This window comes from Peromyscus leucopus, chromosome 3, assembly GCF_004664715.2.
Source record: "Peromyscus leucopus breed LL Stock chromosome 3, UCI_PerLeu_2.1, whole genome shotgun sequence".
Taxonomy (NCBI): domain Eukaryota; kingdom Metazoa; phylum Chordata; class Mammalia; order Rodentia; family Cricetidae; genus Peromyscus; species Peromyscus leucopus.
The window spans coordinates 84,255,868-84,271,484 of record NC_051065.1 but is presented as its reverse complement, the minus strand read 5'-3'; the positions used below and the strand labels follow the sequence as shown (position 1 = coordinate 84,271,484).

At 40.3% G+C, this 15,617-nt stretch overlaps 1 protein-coding gene across 1 annotated transcript in view; it reads left to right on the top strand.

The window, feature by feature from the left end:
• The first annotated feature begins 5,850 nt into the window (after nucleotides 1-5,850).
• Nucleotides 5,851-15,617, top strand: part of Il23r (interleukin 23 receptor) — a 60,237-nt gene continuing 50,470 nt past the window's right edge. The window contains exons 1-2 of the mRNA XM_028880748.2: nucleotides 5,851-6,203; nucleotides 14,482-14,605. Coding sequence (XP_028736581.2) covers nucleotides 5,891-6,203; nucleotides 14,482-14,605 — 437 coding nt within the window. The 5' untranslated portion in view covers nucleotides 5,851-5,890. The remainder of the gene's footprint in view (nucleotides 6,204-14,481; nucleotides 14,606-15,617) is intronic.

Here is a 15,617-nt window from a genome sequence, read left to right as displayed (position 1 = left end):
TGGGCGCTGTTCTCATCCAAACCACCGGGAACCATAAGGAAAAACTCGAAGGGTTGTACATGAAGCAGTTACTCTATGACTTTCCGGAGGCTTCAAAGTTGGCTTCCCCTTCACCCACTTTCCCTTTGCCTTTCCCTACAGGCGTGTCCTCACTTGTCTGTTCCCCTGCATTTGTTGAAAACTAAGGACTTACAGGGGTATAACCCCTGCCCCCTTTACTCTTGTGAGGTGCCTCCTTTTCTGTGGCTGGGGGAGCGTATCTTCCCTCCCTTCCACATTCCCTTCTCTGCTCTAAAATCCCATTTCTCATAATTTTGAAAGCTAAAATGTGTTGTTCTCTTACCCACCCTTGGCCCTCAGCAGCCAAAGGAAAGAGGAGGAGTGCTGACCTAGAGAAATTCCAGCTTCTTGCTGGAGAAGTATGGCCTCCCTGTTAAGCCTCAACAAGCTTCAGTGTGTGGTTGGGGTTGGGGGAAATGAATCTGGAAATGAGACCGACAGGAGAGAGTGGTACAACTTCCTCTTGAGTTGTCTCATGTTGCTATTATCTCTGAAGGAGCTGGGGAGGAGGGAGTAGAGGGTTACTCTCCAATTCTCTTGACCTCATTATTCTCTCTTTGGTGTATGGTGCAGGTAGAAAAATAAGCTGCTACATGAATTGGTGTTTTTGTTTTTCTTTCTTTTTTTAATGTTTATTTGTTTTGAGACCAGGGCTCACTATGTAACCCTAGCTGGCCTAGAATTCCCTACATAGACCAGGCAGACCTTGAACTCATACAGATCTGCCTGCCCCTCCCTCCCAAGTGCTGGGATTAAAGGCATGTACAGCCATGCCCATTTGTTTGACTTCTTAAATAAGACAATATTTTCAATTAAGGTGAGGGAAAAAAGTATTGACGCAGCAGTTCACTTTCAGCAATCTGGGTTTTCCCAAATAGTGACATGAGAGCTAGTCATTATGAAATGGACACCGAGTTCCTCGTCAGGAAACGGAAATGTAGGTCAGGGCTCTGCTGACAATTTCCATTTGTCTCATAGGTAAAAATCTGAAGTGATCGCTGACAGGCAGGCAGTGGGAAAGAAGACAGCACAGCCATGAGGGCAGCTGCTTGGCCCTGAAGAAGGAAGGTGCTGCAAATGAGCAGAGAGGTAAAGAGACCTTAATCCCTGCAATACTGAAAGCCAGCTGCACTCTGCAAATGCACAGGCCAAAACTGCTTTCTCTCATGTGCTCTGTGATGCTTTTGTGCAATGCTACTGATGAAAGGTGAGTCTATTATACTGTCTGCCATCACACCAATTCTGATAACTAGGTGGTGAGCAGTGAAATTCTGATGAGGTGGTTCTACAGCTTGTACTGCCTTTTATAAAGATACATTGTCTCAAATTAAGAAAGGGCTCTCCAAGTTCATAAACCACAAAAAATATAATCATGTGTTTTATGCTGCTTGATGAGCCATGAGTTGTGTTTTGAAGTTCTTTAATAGGAAAACTCAGGCTTAACTAAATTGACAAAAACGAAATAATTGCTATTGAGTAACCAACTTATTCCACAGCTAGACTGACAAGTGAAGAGCAAGGCCCAGGTGTAAACTGTGGACAGTGTCTTTCATCATACGTCTCTTCTGAGCCAGAGATGAAGGGCCCTCTGTAGCTTTGACTTGTCATAGTCTATTTAGTCTTTGCCTTGTTCCGCTATTCCCACTGTGTGTCCTCTTTCTGTGAGAATTCTAAAACTTTCAGTTTTTCCCAACTTTTGTCCATCTAAGACTGGTCTTCCAGATCATGATGGGTGTGAACCGGTCACACATTAACTGTTCATCATCAGAAGTTACAGCAGATAGGGGAGCTGTCTGATGAGGGACAATAGAGTTGGAGTAACTACATTTTAACAAAGATCTGATGACCTCCTAAGTGATGCTTGAAGGCAGACACTCCACTCTGATGGTCTGCTTATCTGCCTCTTCATGAAGCTCCTCACACAACACTGGCATCTCTCTGCCCTGTTTCAGTCATTCTGAATGAAAGAATCCTATTCAAGCCAATAATTATGAGAAATGTAATGCTAAGTGTCTCAGTAAAATGTTACAATATAAAGATTTTTCATATTTTTTTTCCAGAGAGAAATGAAAGGTTTCTTCCTCACTTGGGACATGAATCACCTCACACTTCAGTTGCATGTAGGAATAGCCCTCTATGTGCTCTTCAGATGGTGTCATGGAGGTATAGTATTTTGTGTGTCTCTATTTTCATTTAACAAATAGAACATTGAATGATTATCATTTTCAAGCCATTGTGTCATAATATCTGAAAAATACAAAAATTATTGCACTGAGAAAAATTAATATAGAATGGAACAAACTAAAAGTAATCCATCTTCCCTCCAAATGCAAGTTGTTTTCTGTTTTGCTTTGTTTTGTTTTTTCCCCAGGTACCCCAGTTGACACTCCTCTGTCATTTATGAATGTTTCCACAAAGGAGGCCATCTTGAGATATTCTATTTGGGGATTATCATAACTATCATGTAATTTATCCAAAGCTTGCATTTACTTCAATTCTGTGAACTACTTATTGATGATTACTATACAGTGAGCTCTCTGCTAGTTTTTAGTCCTTGTGAGACACCATTATTTTGCTGCTTTGCTTCTGTCTTATAATTCATATCAACATTAAAAAAAAAAAAACAAGTTCATTTGAGACTGCAGAAGTTTAAGGAAGGCTGTGGTTGACATCTTAGAGTTTCTGTTGGGAAAAGCTGTTTCCTGGGCAAGGGTACAGTTACAGAAAGACAATCAGTACCAACACAGGGTTCTGAACAGTGAGTGACATTTTTCAGACTAGGTGATTCATAATAATGACAAACTTCTCCTTTTTTGTTTCTTTGGTTTTTTGGTTTTTTGTTTGTTTTGCAGGGTGTTGTTTGTTTGTTTGTTGTTAAATGTGAAATGCTTCACAAATGCGTAAGTCATCCTTGCTTGGGACCATGCTGACTTTCATTTTGCTCATCTACAGTTGTGGACACAGTTATGTTGGAGCTATAGGTGTAGATGTAAAAACTCACAGCAAGATGACTGGACACTTCAGAATCAGACCAACAGATTCCTTACAAGCTTTAGGAGAAAAGAAGCCAGTTGCTTGAAATGAGCAGACACTAAGTAGATTTCTGTTTATACATCCAAATGATGAGTGCACAGCAAGTGAAGTAAGAAGTGGTGCTAGACAGGGCCAGCACTGTCGTTCATTCTTCTATGACTATTTTAGTAGAATCTAAGTGACAACTGTCAAGGTTTTCACTAGGATGGTGTTACTCCATTTCAGTAGCTCTACTAGCCAAGTGCAGAGGCACACAGCTTAATCCTGATACTTAGGAGGCCGAGACAAGAGAGTTGTTGCAAGTTTGAGGCTAGAGTGGGCTACAGAGTGGAAGGACAACCTGGAACACATGGTGAAACTACTCCACCAAAAAAAAAAATACCATTAAATAAACAAATGGCTTTATAAAGATATAAAAGTATAATTACACATTTCTACAAAAAAAAGTCAAACATTTCTAACCAATCTAATAACCTTATTTAAGAAATTCAATTAGTTGGGCAGAGTAGCGCATGTCTATATTATCATCATGTAAGAGGCCGACAGGAAGATGGAAATGAGTTCAAAGTCAGCATGAGCTGCGTGCAAAGTGAGAGCCTATCTCAAGAAGAAGAAAGGAACTGTCAAGTCAACATGACCTAGTCTTTTATAGTCTGTGTTGCTCCTCCTGATCAACAACTTGCCCCCATTATGCTCTGAAAAGCCATTTCTAAAACCCAGGACATGTGACCAGATCTCTTGACACTTTTCTATGTATTCTAAAAATGGTTTCACAATGAGTCATAGAGATATTTTTTCTAAAGTTGAATTATCAAACTTATCTAAAATACCAGATGTTTCTATATATATATATATATATATATATATATATATATATATATATATAAAGGAAATACCAGATGTTTCCTTTATATATATATATAAAGAGAGAGAGAGAGAACTTCACAAATCTGTCTGTCATCCTTACTCTGGACCCATGCTGCTCTACTCAATATTGCCCCATTTCACCTCCCCCTCCTCCTCCCTTTTTTTTTTTTACCTTTCCTCATCTTCTTCTTTCATTTATTTTTTTAAGATCAAGCTACAATTTGTACATCAGCCTTGAACTTGCTATGTGATACAGGCTGACCTCAAATTCTCCATCCTCCTGCTTCAGCCTCCCAAGTGCTAGGATTCTACTAATATGCTACCATGCCCTGGTAGGTATTTCTCTCTTTCTTTTTAAATATTTTTCACACTGATTCATCTGTTTGGGGAACAGAGCCTGTGCCGTGGCACAAGGAGAGGCCAGAGGACAATGTACTTCTCTCTTTCCACTATGTGAGACCCAAGGATCAAACTCATGTCTCCAAATTTGGTCGCCATCTCACCTGCTCTCATTCTTTGTTGTGCAGCCCAGGCTAGCTTAGATCTTATAATCTATGTAGCCCATGCTGGCCCTGAACTTGTGGTCCTCCTCCCTCAGTCTCTTGAGTCCTGGGATTACAATAGTATAAGATTGCCCAGGTGGCCGGGCAGTGGTGGCACACGCCTTTAATCCCAGCACTCAGGAGGCAGAGGCAGGCGGATCTCTGTGAGTCTGAGGCCAGCCTGGGCTACCAAGTGAGTTCCGGAAAAGGCGCAAAGCTACACAGAGAAACCCTGTCTCGAAAAACAGACAAAAACAACAACAAAAAAAAAAAAAGATTGCACAGATATTGTCACAAACTCCCTTTTCGTGGCTCTGGTTCTGGTACCTATTGATGATGCTGTAATTATTTTATTACTATTTCAACATTTAAATATTTTTAATTTATGTCTAAATGTTACTTAAAATGAAATCTTAAATTACATACTCAGCAAGCTAGTTCTTTAAGCTTTATGTTTCGAAGACAAAGACCTTTTTAAAATCAAATACTGATCTTTGTTCTTATCTTAATAAGATTTAAATATATTTTAATACAAGTACTTCCAGGAAAAGCTACAACACATTTCATAAAACTTCTGGTATGTTTTCTAGATGAGAGTTTTATTTCATTAACATTCCATTCCGTTTGACTCTATGTAAATGACTTTACTATTAGGTGAGTATGATGGGAACATAACTCAAGGCAAACACTGCCACTGAGCTTTAAAATTAGTGATTCGGTGTCATGAAAGTAATTTACCCATTGTGCAATGTTTAAGTCATAGACATACACAATTTAAAATAAAAATGTTATCATGGAGATTACTGTTGCTAACAACTTTCAGTATTTCTCCTTGATTCGTCCATTATTTGCTTTTTCCCAATGTTGAGCTTTTACGAACTATGTTGTTTTGCAGCTTGCTTTTTAACTCAATAATGTATTTTGTTTTCCCTATATTATCAAATTAATGATAAGTTTCATGTAGCTATTAAGGACTCTCTCTTTGTAAGGAGTTGATCATTATAGTCACATTATGCTGATAAAAGGAACTTTTATCTCAAACAAACAAAAACAGCCCCCCTCCAACCAACAAAAGATTGGTTGAGTATCAAAAGCATAGAATTGAATTCTGCAGTGCCCCGTGCACTACTTTGAGTCTCATCTATGAAAAAATGTTGTCACTTCATAATGGTCTCCACTTTACAGTAGAAAAGGAAATTGTATTTGCTCTCTGACAAGGACAAAGCTCAGAGGCTGTGTCGAGCTGCTGCTCATCAGGGGAACCAAAATGAAAACACACAACTGTTCTTCAGTAATCATTCGGTTACTGAAAGAAAACATTTTACATGCAGTGGCACATTCTTCTTCTAAATCCCTTACAATATTTTGCCAGCACAATTGATTATTTTATGTGTTTGTTTCCAGGAATTACAACTATAAACTGCTCTGGTAACATGTGGGTAGAGCCTAGTGAAATGTTTCAGATGGGGATGAATGTTTCTATATATTGCCAAGAAGCCCTTAAGAACTGCCGACCAAGGAAGCTTTATTTTTATAAAAACGGCCTCAAAGAAAGATCTCATATCACAAGGATTAATAGAACAACAGCTCGACTTTGGTACAAAGGCTTTTGGGAACCTCATGCCTCTATGCATTGCACTGCCGAGTGTCCTGGGCATTTTCAAGAGACGTTCATTTGTGGGAAGGACATTTCCTCTGGATGTAAGTACTATGGTGTATCTTAATGGTTAACTGATAATTGCTGGACTTTTGAACTAAAGCTAGAGGCAAATCACTACAGTTGACCTATTATATAGGTTTAAGACAGGGGCTCAATTCAAATGAGTCAGGTTCATCAGCTCTGAGTTATGGGGGCTGGTGAGACCCATACAAAGAAGAAAGATTATGGCTCACTGGGACAGCCACTGTCACATAGGGCCCAGTGTACCTTGATCTGTTGGGTTTTCAAAAGAAGACAGAAGTATGGAAGTTTGATGTGAACACCATAAATTTTAAAATATTGCAAATACCCCCAGAGCAATTTTCCCCACTAGCCTGAATAAATACAGTCTATGTGAAAGCCAACACCTCAGGTCTGAGAGGCTTCTCTTAGGTAAGGATGGTGAATTCCTGATCAACCTAAGCCTTGGCAACAACAAAAAGTTTAAATGATGCTCTTTTCATCTCTTTTTAATTTGGTTTTTGTCAGTGAATTTGTTTTCCAAACTAAAATCATTCACTTTGAAGCTCATTGATCCCAGTGTGAGATTTTGAAACCAAGATTCAGGGAGCATTTCAAAACTACCTTTGTATTCTCACTGTCTTCCCAATGAGCTATGTGATCTTGGGCAATTTGTTTAGCTGACCTCAACCTCCATGGCTTTTTCTGTGAAATGAAAGTAATTGTAAGCACAACATTTCAAAATTTTATTTGAATATATGTTAAAAACTTCAAAGTATGTTAGTATCTATTTCTTATTAAATGCATGTTGTTGATAAATCATAAGAAGATTCTCCAGACAGGCATGGTGGCTTCCACTTTTAATCCTAGCTCTTGGGAGTCAGGCAGATAGATCTCTGTAAGCTTAAGGGTAGATCATTCTTATCAGGAGTTACAAGCCATCTGGCGCTACATAGTGAGACCCCATTTCAATAAACAAACAAACAAGTAAACATGCATAGGGAGATTCTCATACAATCTCTTGTTCTTAATCCCATAGTTCCTATTATGAATTACCATTACTGCCATCATTAAGAAAAATTCAGTCAAATCGATCTCAAAACACACCAAATCAGTTTGTGTTCACAACATTATGAAGGTGTATAAGTGCCTGTATTTATTTATATAAATATCTATGGACCTTTTGTTTTTTAAGTATTAGTGCGTCTGTGATTGTGTGTGCAAGTGTACATGTATGTGTGCGCATTTGGGTACAGAGGCCAGAGGTCAAACTTGTGCATTATTTGAAAGGAGTCTTTCACCTTGTTTTTTGAGACAAGGCCTCACACTGTGACCTGAGGCTCACCAGTTAGTCTGGCTGGCCAGGGAGCCTTAGGAATCTTCCTGTCTCCACCCACTCAATGCTGAGATTACAAGCTTATGACAACATGCCAGGCATGTTATGTGAATGCTAGGGACTAAACTCAAGTCCCCATGCTTACACCTTACCAACTAACTGAGCCACTTCCTTATCCTCATTCTCCAGTATATCTCTGCCATTTGGGGTGAAAGATCAGAAGGGCTCCCTTCCCTTGTATTTTTATAATATTATCTAAGTTCTTGCTTCTTCCTCGGCTCCAAATCATAAATAAGAAGAGCCAGAGCAGACCCCTGGATCACTTGGCCTCATGATTGACTGCCTGGAAGCTAGGAGACTTCCTTGTTCTGTAATAAGGCCACTGTCCTGCTTTACTCCAAGCAGCTGACCAAGCATGCATGGCTTTCAAATGAGATAGCTATAGGATGAGGTGGAGGAGAGTTGAAGAAGTAAGTTTTAGAGTTTAATAATAAACTTGCTACATGTGCCTTGAATCAATGCATTAAACAGTAGAATGTGCCTACATTGTGAAAAATCAAACCATAAACAGACAGCTCATCAGAAGTATGAAATCTTATTAGCTTGTCCATAATCTCAGGAAAAAAATCACCCTCTCAATATGTCAGTGTTCTGCTGTTTCTCTTTTGGGATTGATGTAAGAGTGGAGAGTGATATGCAATTTCTTCAGAGGGAAAATGAGAAATCTCCATAGTTTCTGGGAAAGGTGAGTTATTGGTTTAAGTGAGAGGGAAAAAAATCCAAAATAAGTATCACTTCTATTTAAAAAAAAAAAATCCAGCAGCTTTGGGTTTCAGTTCTGTATCTTACTTACAATTCCTGATTCAAAGAGCACCTGATTCTCTAAACAGACAGATGTGGTGATGGAGATCAGAGCAGGTGATTTTATAAGATGAAACAAGAAATCAAAACAGTTACCACCATGTTACTTTTAGTTAAAGCAGAATGGGTCTGCCTTATGCTGGGTCTGGGAGAATGAACCATTAATACAGGATGTTGTTGAGCCTCCTGTTTTCAAACAAACTTGATCTTAAACTCCAATTTGGTGCTGAGCACAGGCCCCTTCATTTTGGTTTGAATTGCTAGTTTATTATCCTAGTGAAGGACCTTCATCCAAAACAACAGCAAACATGTTCTTACAAATTTTACTTAACAACCCTTCCCTGTGTGTACCAGAGTGCAGGTGACTCATTACTCGCTGCCACTCTCTTAGTATGGTTGAGGGGTTTCTGTCCAAAGCCCAGAACCAAGTCAGAGGATGCTCCCCCTCTAGGACAGCCTAAGAGAAGCTCTCATCCTGTACCATCACTCTTTCCATTCATTAATTTTTGAGGTGTAATTCCTCATAGAAACCTTGGGTTATGAGTGTGAAAACCCAACTGCCAGGCAAGAATTTACTCAACCCCCTGGGTTCAATTTGAATGAGCTTTGGGGCTGAGTTCTCAGCAAACTTACTTCCTATTAACTAGGTCAAAATGGGGGACTTGAGGGTTTTGTGGTGCTCTAGAAAGCACACTGCTTTCACTGGGCCACTTTGATACAAGATATTTGTTCTGTAAGCTTTACGATGTCAAGTAGGCATCACTGTTTTGAATGGAGTGGTTGCAGGCATTTTGACACATCATGGAAGGTAGAGGGAAAGTGGGTCAGTGTTTTCCCTGAAACTATACAGGTATTTCAAAGTCTTTCTAATGAGTGATTCCTGAAACACCACTATCACAGTTTCCACTACAATCCATAATCTTAAATGCTTCTTAGATTCTTTCTCTGATTAAGTGAGAACACATTATGGGAAATTTGTTCAAATAGGGGTCATTGAAAAGTGTCAAATTAAATAAACCATGTAGGTGATGTTTCCACTTAACCATTTACTTAAAATTTTAAGCATTTTTTTCTTACGTATTTTCAGTCGTTGGTCTACACTTACGATTATGAAAGAATTGTTAGACACTCAAAACCCTGAATATTTTCAGTGTTGCTCCTTGTGTGAATAGCCTAACCTGCACCTTCCTGCAGTGGCTTAGTGATCTCCACCTGAAACTTCATGCCTCTCTCCATCTTAATTCTTCTCCTTATCATCTTTTGAATTCGCCATTCAATTTATGGGATAAACTTCAGTGATTGTTTTACAAATGTACCCAAAAATGTGCTAAGTACTAGAAATACAAAGTAAAGAGAACCACAGACCCTGCCCCTTCAGAAGATCTCAGTGGCAAAGGATCTCTGGTTAGACTGAATTAGTAAATCTCCTGGAAAATGATCAGAGAGCATCCAATAAGGGTAGAAGGGTGGGATAGGTGTGAGAGAACAAAATCTTAATCCTTTGTGTACTCTGGATATTCTCAAGAAGTGGACGGCCAGTTTTGTTCTTGGATAGCTATAGCCTAGCAGTGAATCTAACAATGGGATGTTCCTCTTGGGACTTTACTCTCTAGCTCCTTATTCGGCTTCCCACTAACATACATTGCTCACTTAGCTATGTGACAGAGTTGTCACTTTTGTCTTTTCCGAAGTTGTTGCCAACCATCCGTTTGCAGTCCTGACCATTTGCTTCATGGAAAATAGTGTGAAACAAAGTCCAGAAAGTTGACATGTGTCTTCTGTAATTGTCAAATTACAGGGCTCTCTGTCTAAAACCACAGGAAAAAAAAGTAGCAAAAATAGAAAAACCCCTACCAAGCCCACGAGCTCATCATTCTACCCATGACATAATCCCACTGTTATAATCCACAAGCTCTCACAACCCAGAGTACAGAATGATGTAAGGTACTGTTGCCATGCTTACCTCTTTCAAGTTCAAATGAAACTTCAAGATTTCTTTCACCTTGAGGGAGCCCACGTTTCTCGTTGGAACCTAATGCTACCACTCACCAAACTCTTACAAAGCATTTCCATGTCATCATTGCTGTTTGAAAATAGCTTTTAAAAAGAAGATTGAGTTGTTTGTATGGGTTTCTGTGTGAGAATGCATGTACATATGTGTGTGAAGGTAGGAAGGCTGGAAGAGGTCACTCGGTATTTTCCTCTCTCACTCTCCTTCTTTTTCCTTTGAGGCAGAGTCTCTCTCTCTGAACCCAGCAAACACTCTCAACCACTGGGCATCTCTATAGCCAAGAACACAGCTTTTAATAGTAAAACTGATTACATTCAACATACACAGTTAAAAAGCTTTTGCTGAACAAAAATAGAAATGCCTATCAAACACACAAGCCCATCATTCTGCCCAGGACATAATCCCATCTTAACAATTGGAAATGTGTCTTTGAAGTTTCAGCATTTCCCCTTCTCTTTCCCTCTATGGAAACTGCTGCAATATACTACTTTGTAACATACTTTTTAAATCACTTTATCATAGAGTCATTACTTAGTAATATATTTCTGACAACTTCTAAGTCCTTAAAGCATTGCCAACAACATTGTTTTAAGGTGTGTTTTCAGAGTATATTATAGTTTGCTCAGCCTTGTGTTGTAACATTGAGGGGGATTCCATGTTTTTCATTATTATTAACACTACTTTGAAGGATAGTTACAGACTATTAGCAAGTTATTTTCATATGTGTGTGGATATTTCACCAAGAATGCACTCCTACCTGTAAAACTGCTGGGTTGCATGGTATTGTTCTCACTAGAAACTTTTTAAATTACGTGTTTTATTTATTCTGTGTGCACGTGAGCACATGCATGTGTATTTATGTGCCTATGCATATGCCATGGCATGCATGTGGAGGTCAGAGGACAACCCAAGGAATCCATTCTCTCCACCATATGGGTCTTGGGGATCAAACCCCGATTGTCAGTTTGAGCAACAAGCACCTTTTCACACGAAGGGATCCTGCCAGCCCTGTTCTCACCTTTCCCTGTTATTATACACAAAGGGTAAACCTCAGAGGTTATCCAAATTTGTACCCATGCCAGAAATGTTACAGGATTTCCATAAATCCATTTTAACATTTTATAATTTATAATACCATTTTTTAATCTTTGCCTATTTGATAGCTCTAAATAACTTTTTGAGGTTTTCTGTTTTGTTTTGTTTTGTTTCATTTAAGAAAATGGTCTCACTGTTTAGCTCACTGTGTCTCACTATGGCTGACCTGGGACTCACTATGTAGACCAGGCTGGCCTTGAACTCACAGGGATCTATTTGCCTCTGGAAATAACATGTAATATTCTTGGTAGACAATTTGCAGATACCAAATTGTCTGTGTCCTTTTCATATTAATTAAATTTGCTCTTTGACAATTTCATACACACACACACATATTCTGATGGCTCTTAACCTCACTGTCTTTTGTCTACTCTCCATCCCTGTCAACACCCTCCTCCTCACAGGTCTTTTCCCCAAATTCATGTCCTTTTGTTTTGTGATCTACTGAACCAGGAAGCCATCTGTGTGACCATGCTTTGAAACCATCTGTCATGCCTTGTAGGCTCACTCTCGGGTGCATAACTGAAGATAATGTTCACCCCTAACCATCAGTAGCCGACAGTTCATCGGCAGAAGCAGAGATTCATGAATCCATGATTGTCTGTGGAATGGCCCAAGCTTTATTCTTCATAATTCTCCCCTCCCAGCATCCACCACGATTTCTTCCATTTGTCTTGTAATTCTCAGCATAGTCATCTCAGGCAGGAGTTTATCTGGAGGAGAAAACCAAGAGAAATGCCCTGGAAATGTTGAGATACAGCAACTCAGTATCCCCATGCTTGTTTGAAAACATCAGTCCTGGTGGCTTATTGTTGAATGGCATAATTGGACATCTGGATGTCATTCAATGGCTTCTGGGGTTACATGGGCCTCAGAGACACTGAGGGTCCAAAAACTGTCTTCAAAACTCTTTGTCTTAGGCTGTATTCACCCGCAAATCCAGCACCACTAAAAGGACTGTTCACTGTGACAGGAATGTCACAAGCAGCTCAGCTCATGTACCGTATAGAGAGAAACGGAGGGAGAGAGCAGCAGGGAAGAGAGTGGGGATAGGGAGAGGGGGAGAGAAGAGGGAGAGGGAGAGAGGGAGACCCTTAGAGAATTCTTATTGATTCATTCTGAGTCATGAGCTCATTCCCAAGAGAAATTCTCTGATTAGTCAGCTTAGGTCAAGGGCACCCTTGTGCACATGACCTAGTTACTGACATCCCTGGGCTAGAATTGGGTGGAGAATGGAGCTGAGGAGACTGGGGATAGTGTTGCTTCTCATAGGAAAAAATGCTAGCAGACAAAACAAAATTAAAAAAAAAATGAGGACCGGGGTGGGTGGGTAGGGGTGTGGTCAGGGATGTGGGAGAGAGAGCACATCTTGAAATAGTTCTATGAATACTAAAGCTTTAAAAAAAAAAAAAAAAAAACTTTTTGATGTGGCAATGGTAAAATCTACATAGTATAACCTACTTATTTTCGCCAATTGTAAGGGTTTGCTTCAGTGGCGGTTGCTGCATTTGCTTATCTCCTTCCAGCACTCTCTTTCTAGGACTCTTCCTGTCAAAGGGAACTACTGTTGAATAACAGCTCTCATCCTGGTCTTCCACACACTGCCTACCTGCACAACAGGCCACCACTGTCATTCTACCTTTGGTTTTGTGAATTTGATTATTCTAGATACCTTTTCTAAGAGGAATCATGCAAGTCTTTTGTGTCTGGCTTATTCTGTACAGTGTCCTCAGAGGTCATGCATATTGTATCATGGTTGGAAGTTTCCTTCCCCTTACTGCTGAATCGCATGTGAACAGCAAACTTTCAGGGGGGGGGGAAGTAAAATACACACTCCATAGGAGGAAAGAGTCTTCTGGACCAATAGGGGAAAGCTGAAGAATCTCTCACAGATCCTAAGAACAAAGGCTTGAAGGGGAAAGGTCAGCCGCTGCAGAGGCCAAGCTCTGTGATACTGATGGAATTCTGATGGGGCAGGAAGGAGTTTTCCAGACAGAAAGTTCCTGTGACCTTAACAACTGTGGCTTCAGCAGAACTGTGCAAACTAATCCTGAGAGACCAGAGGGGCTGAGGAGATGGCTCCATTGGTAAAATGCTTGCCAAGAAAGCATGAAGACCTGAGGTTAGATCTCCAGTATCCACATGAAAGCCAGGCATGATGATGGCTGCCTGTAATCCCAGTACTGAGGAGGCAAAGACAGGAGAATCTCTAGGGCTTGCTGGCCTGCCAGTTTAGCCAATCAGTGAGCTTCAGGATCAGTGAGAGATCTTGCCTCAAAACAAACAAACAAACCAACAAAAAAAAATAGCAACAAGAACAGAAAAAGGGCATGAAAGGCTACAGAGATGGTTCAGGGGTTAAGAGCACATACTCTACTTGTAGAAGTCCCAAATTCAGTTCCCAAAACCCACATAGGGCTATTTATATCAGCCTGCAACTCCAGCTCTAAGGAATTCAATGCCCTCTTCTGTCTCCCCAGAGGCATCTGCACTTACATGCACAAATTCCCACATAGTCAGACATGTGTAATTTACAATAAAATACATATTTAGAAAATAATATGAAAAGTAATGGAGGAAGACATCCATTGTGGCCTCTGTCTTCCACTTGTACCAGAATTCTCATACACATAAGTGCACACAGACTACACACACACACACCGTACACACATACATTCACACAAAAATATGTATAAGAATAATTTTTTAATGACTTGATTAAAAAGTAAGAAAGGTAGAATGGTAGCTGAGAGGAGATAGGATTGGAGAATTGGGGGCGGGGGACTTGCTTTATGTGAATGGGAGGAATCTGACCTTGTTAGTATCCCAAAGGAGTAGAGCCCACAGGACAGTATAGTGCGGGAAGGGACAATGCTTGGTGACAAACTGGGTTCAAGGTAGTAATGAGGAGCCCATGGGCACTCAGTGCCAAGTGACCCAGTTTCCCTATGAAACTGATGATTTATAAACTACCTACTCTATCAAGAGCAACTCTTAGTGATTCATTTTGTTGCAGATCCACCAGATGCCCCCAGCCAAGTGACCTGTGTCATCTACGAATACTCAGACAACATGATGTGCACCTGGAACACTGGGAAGCCCACCTACATAGATACCAAGTATGTGGTGCACGTGAAGAGGTAGGTTCTATGGCACTATCAGACCCATATTCTACTGCAGAGTGGATCCAACAGAGACCAAGACCAGCCTCAAACCTGAGACACCTACATTTGTTAGGGAACTTAAAACCACTCCTGGGTCACTGCTATTCTCTGCTTCATGGGACAACAAACTCTATGACCAATTCATTCTTCTCTCTTGGTAGTAACTGGTAGCAGGAGTTAAAGAGCCCATTTTAAACTGTGACCTAAATCTCAGTCCTATTCTCCTTTGAGGATTTAGGATAATGTACTTAGTCCCTCAAAATTCCCATTCTTCATCTTTAAAATGGGCCCCCAGTGCATGCTTGTTCCAATGAATTGAGTGGTTCTGGCTTTCAACTCACATGATGGTGCCAGGTCCTTAGCAGTAAGTTCAGGGGAAGTATTAACGATTAATTGTGACCTTCAAGTTTTAGTTCTTTAGGTAATACAACTCTAGCTTGAATGGGAATTAAAGACAGGAAAAGTGGAAAGGAAAAAAAGATATCCTCCCATGGACTCCTCCTCCACAGCTCTGGGCAGAAAAATGCCATGCATCTGCCTACTCTATCAGCTGGGATCTGGCAGAAGGCATTACAGAGCAGCCTTATGACTGCCATCCAAAACTATTGCCACTATATGTCCTGAGAGGTTGTTAGCCTTGCTGGATGGCTGGGGACAATTATTAAAGCAACGATGAAACAAGAGATATCTTAGCCCATTCATGTTACTGTAACTGAATGTCAGTGACCAGCTAATTGGTAAGAAATAGAAATTCATTTCATATAGACCAGAGATCGGGAAGTTCAAGATCAAAGTGCTAGTAGATTTGGTGTCTGCCACTGGCCCATTCGTCATAAGCAGTGTCTTCTGTATGTACTCAGATGAGAGGAGGAAAAACAACTCCATTCCTTCATAAGGCATTGACATCATCCTTGAGGGTGGAGCCCTCATTACATCATCACCATCTAACAGCTCAGTCCCTTAAGATTCTTGCACTAGAGTCTGAATC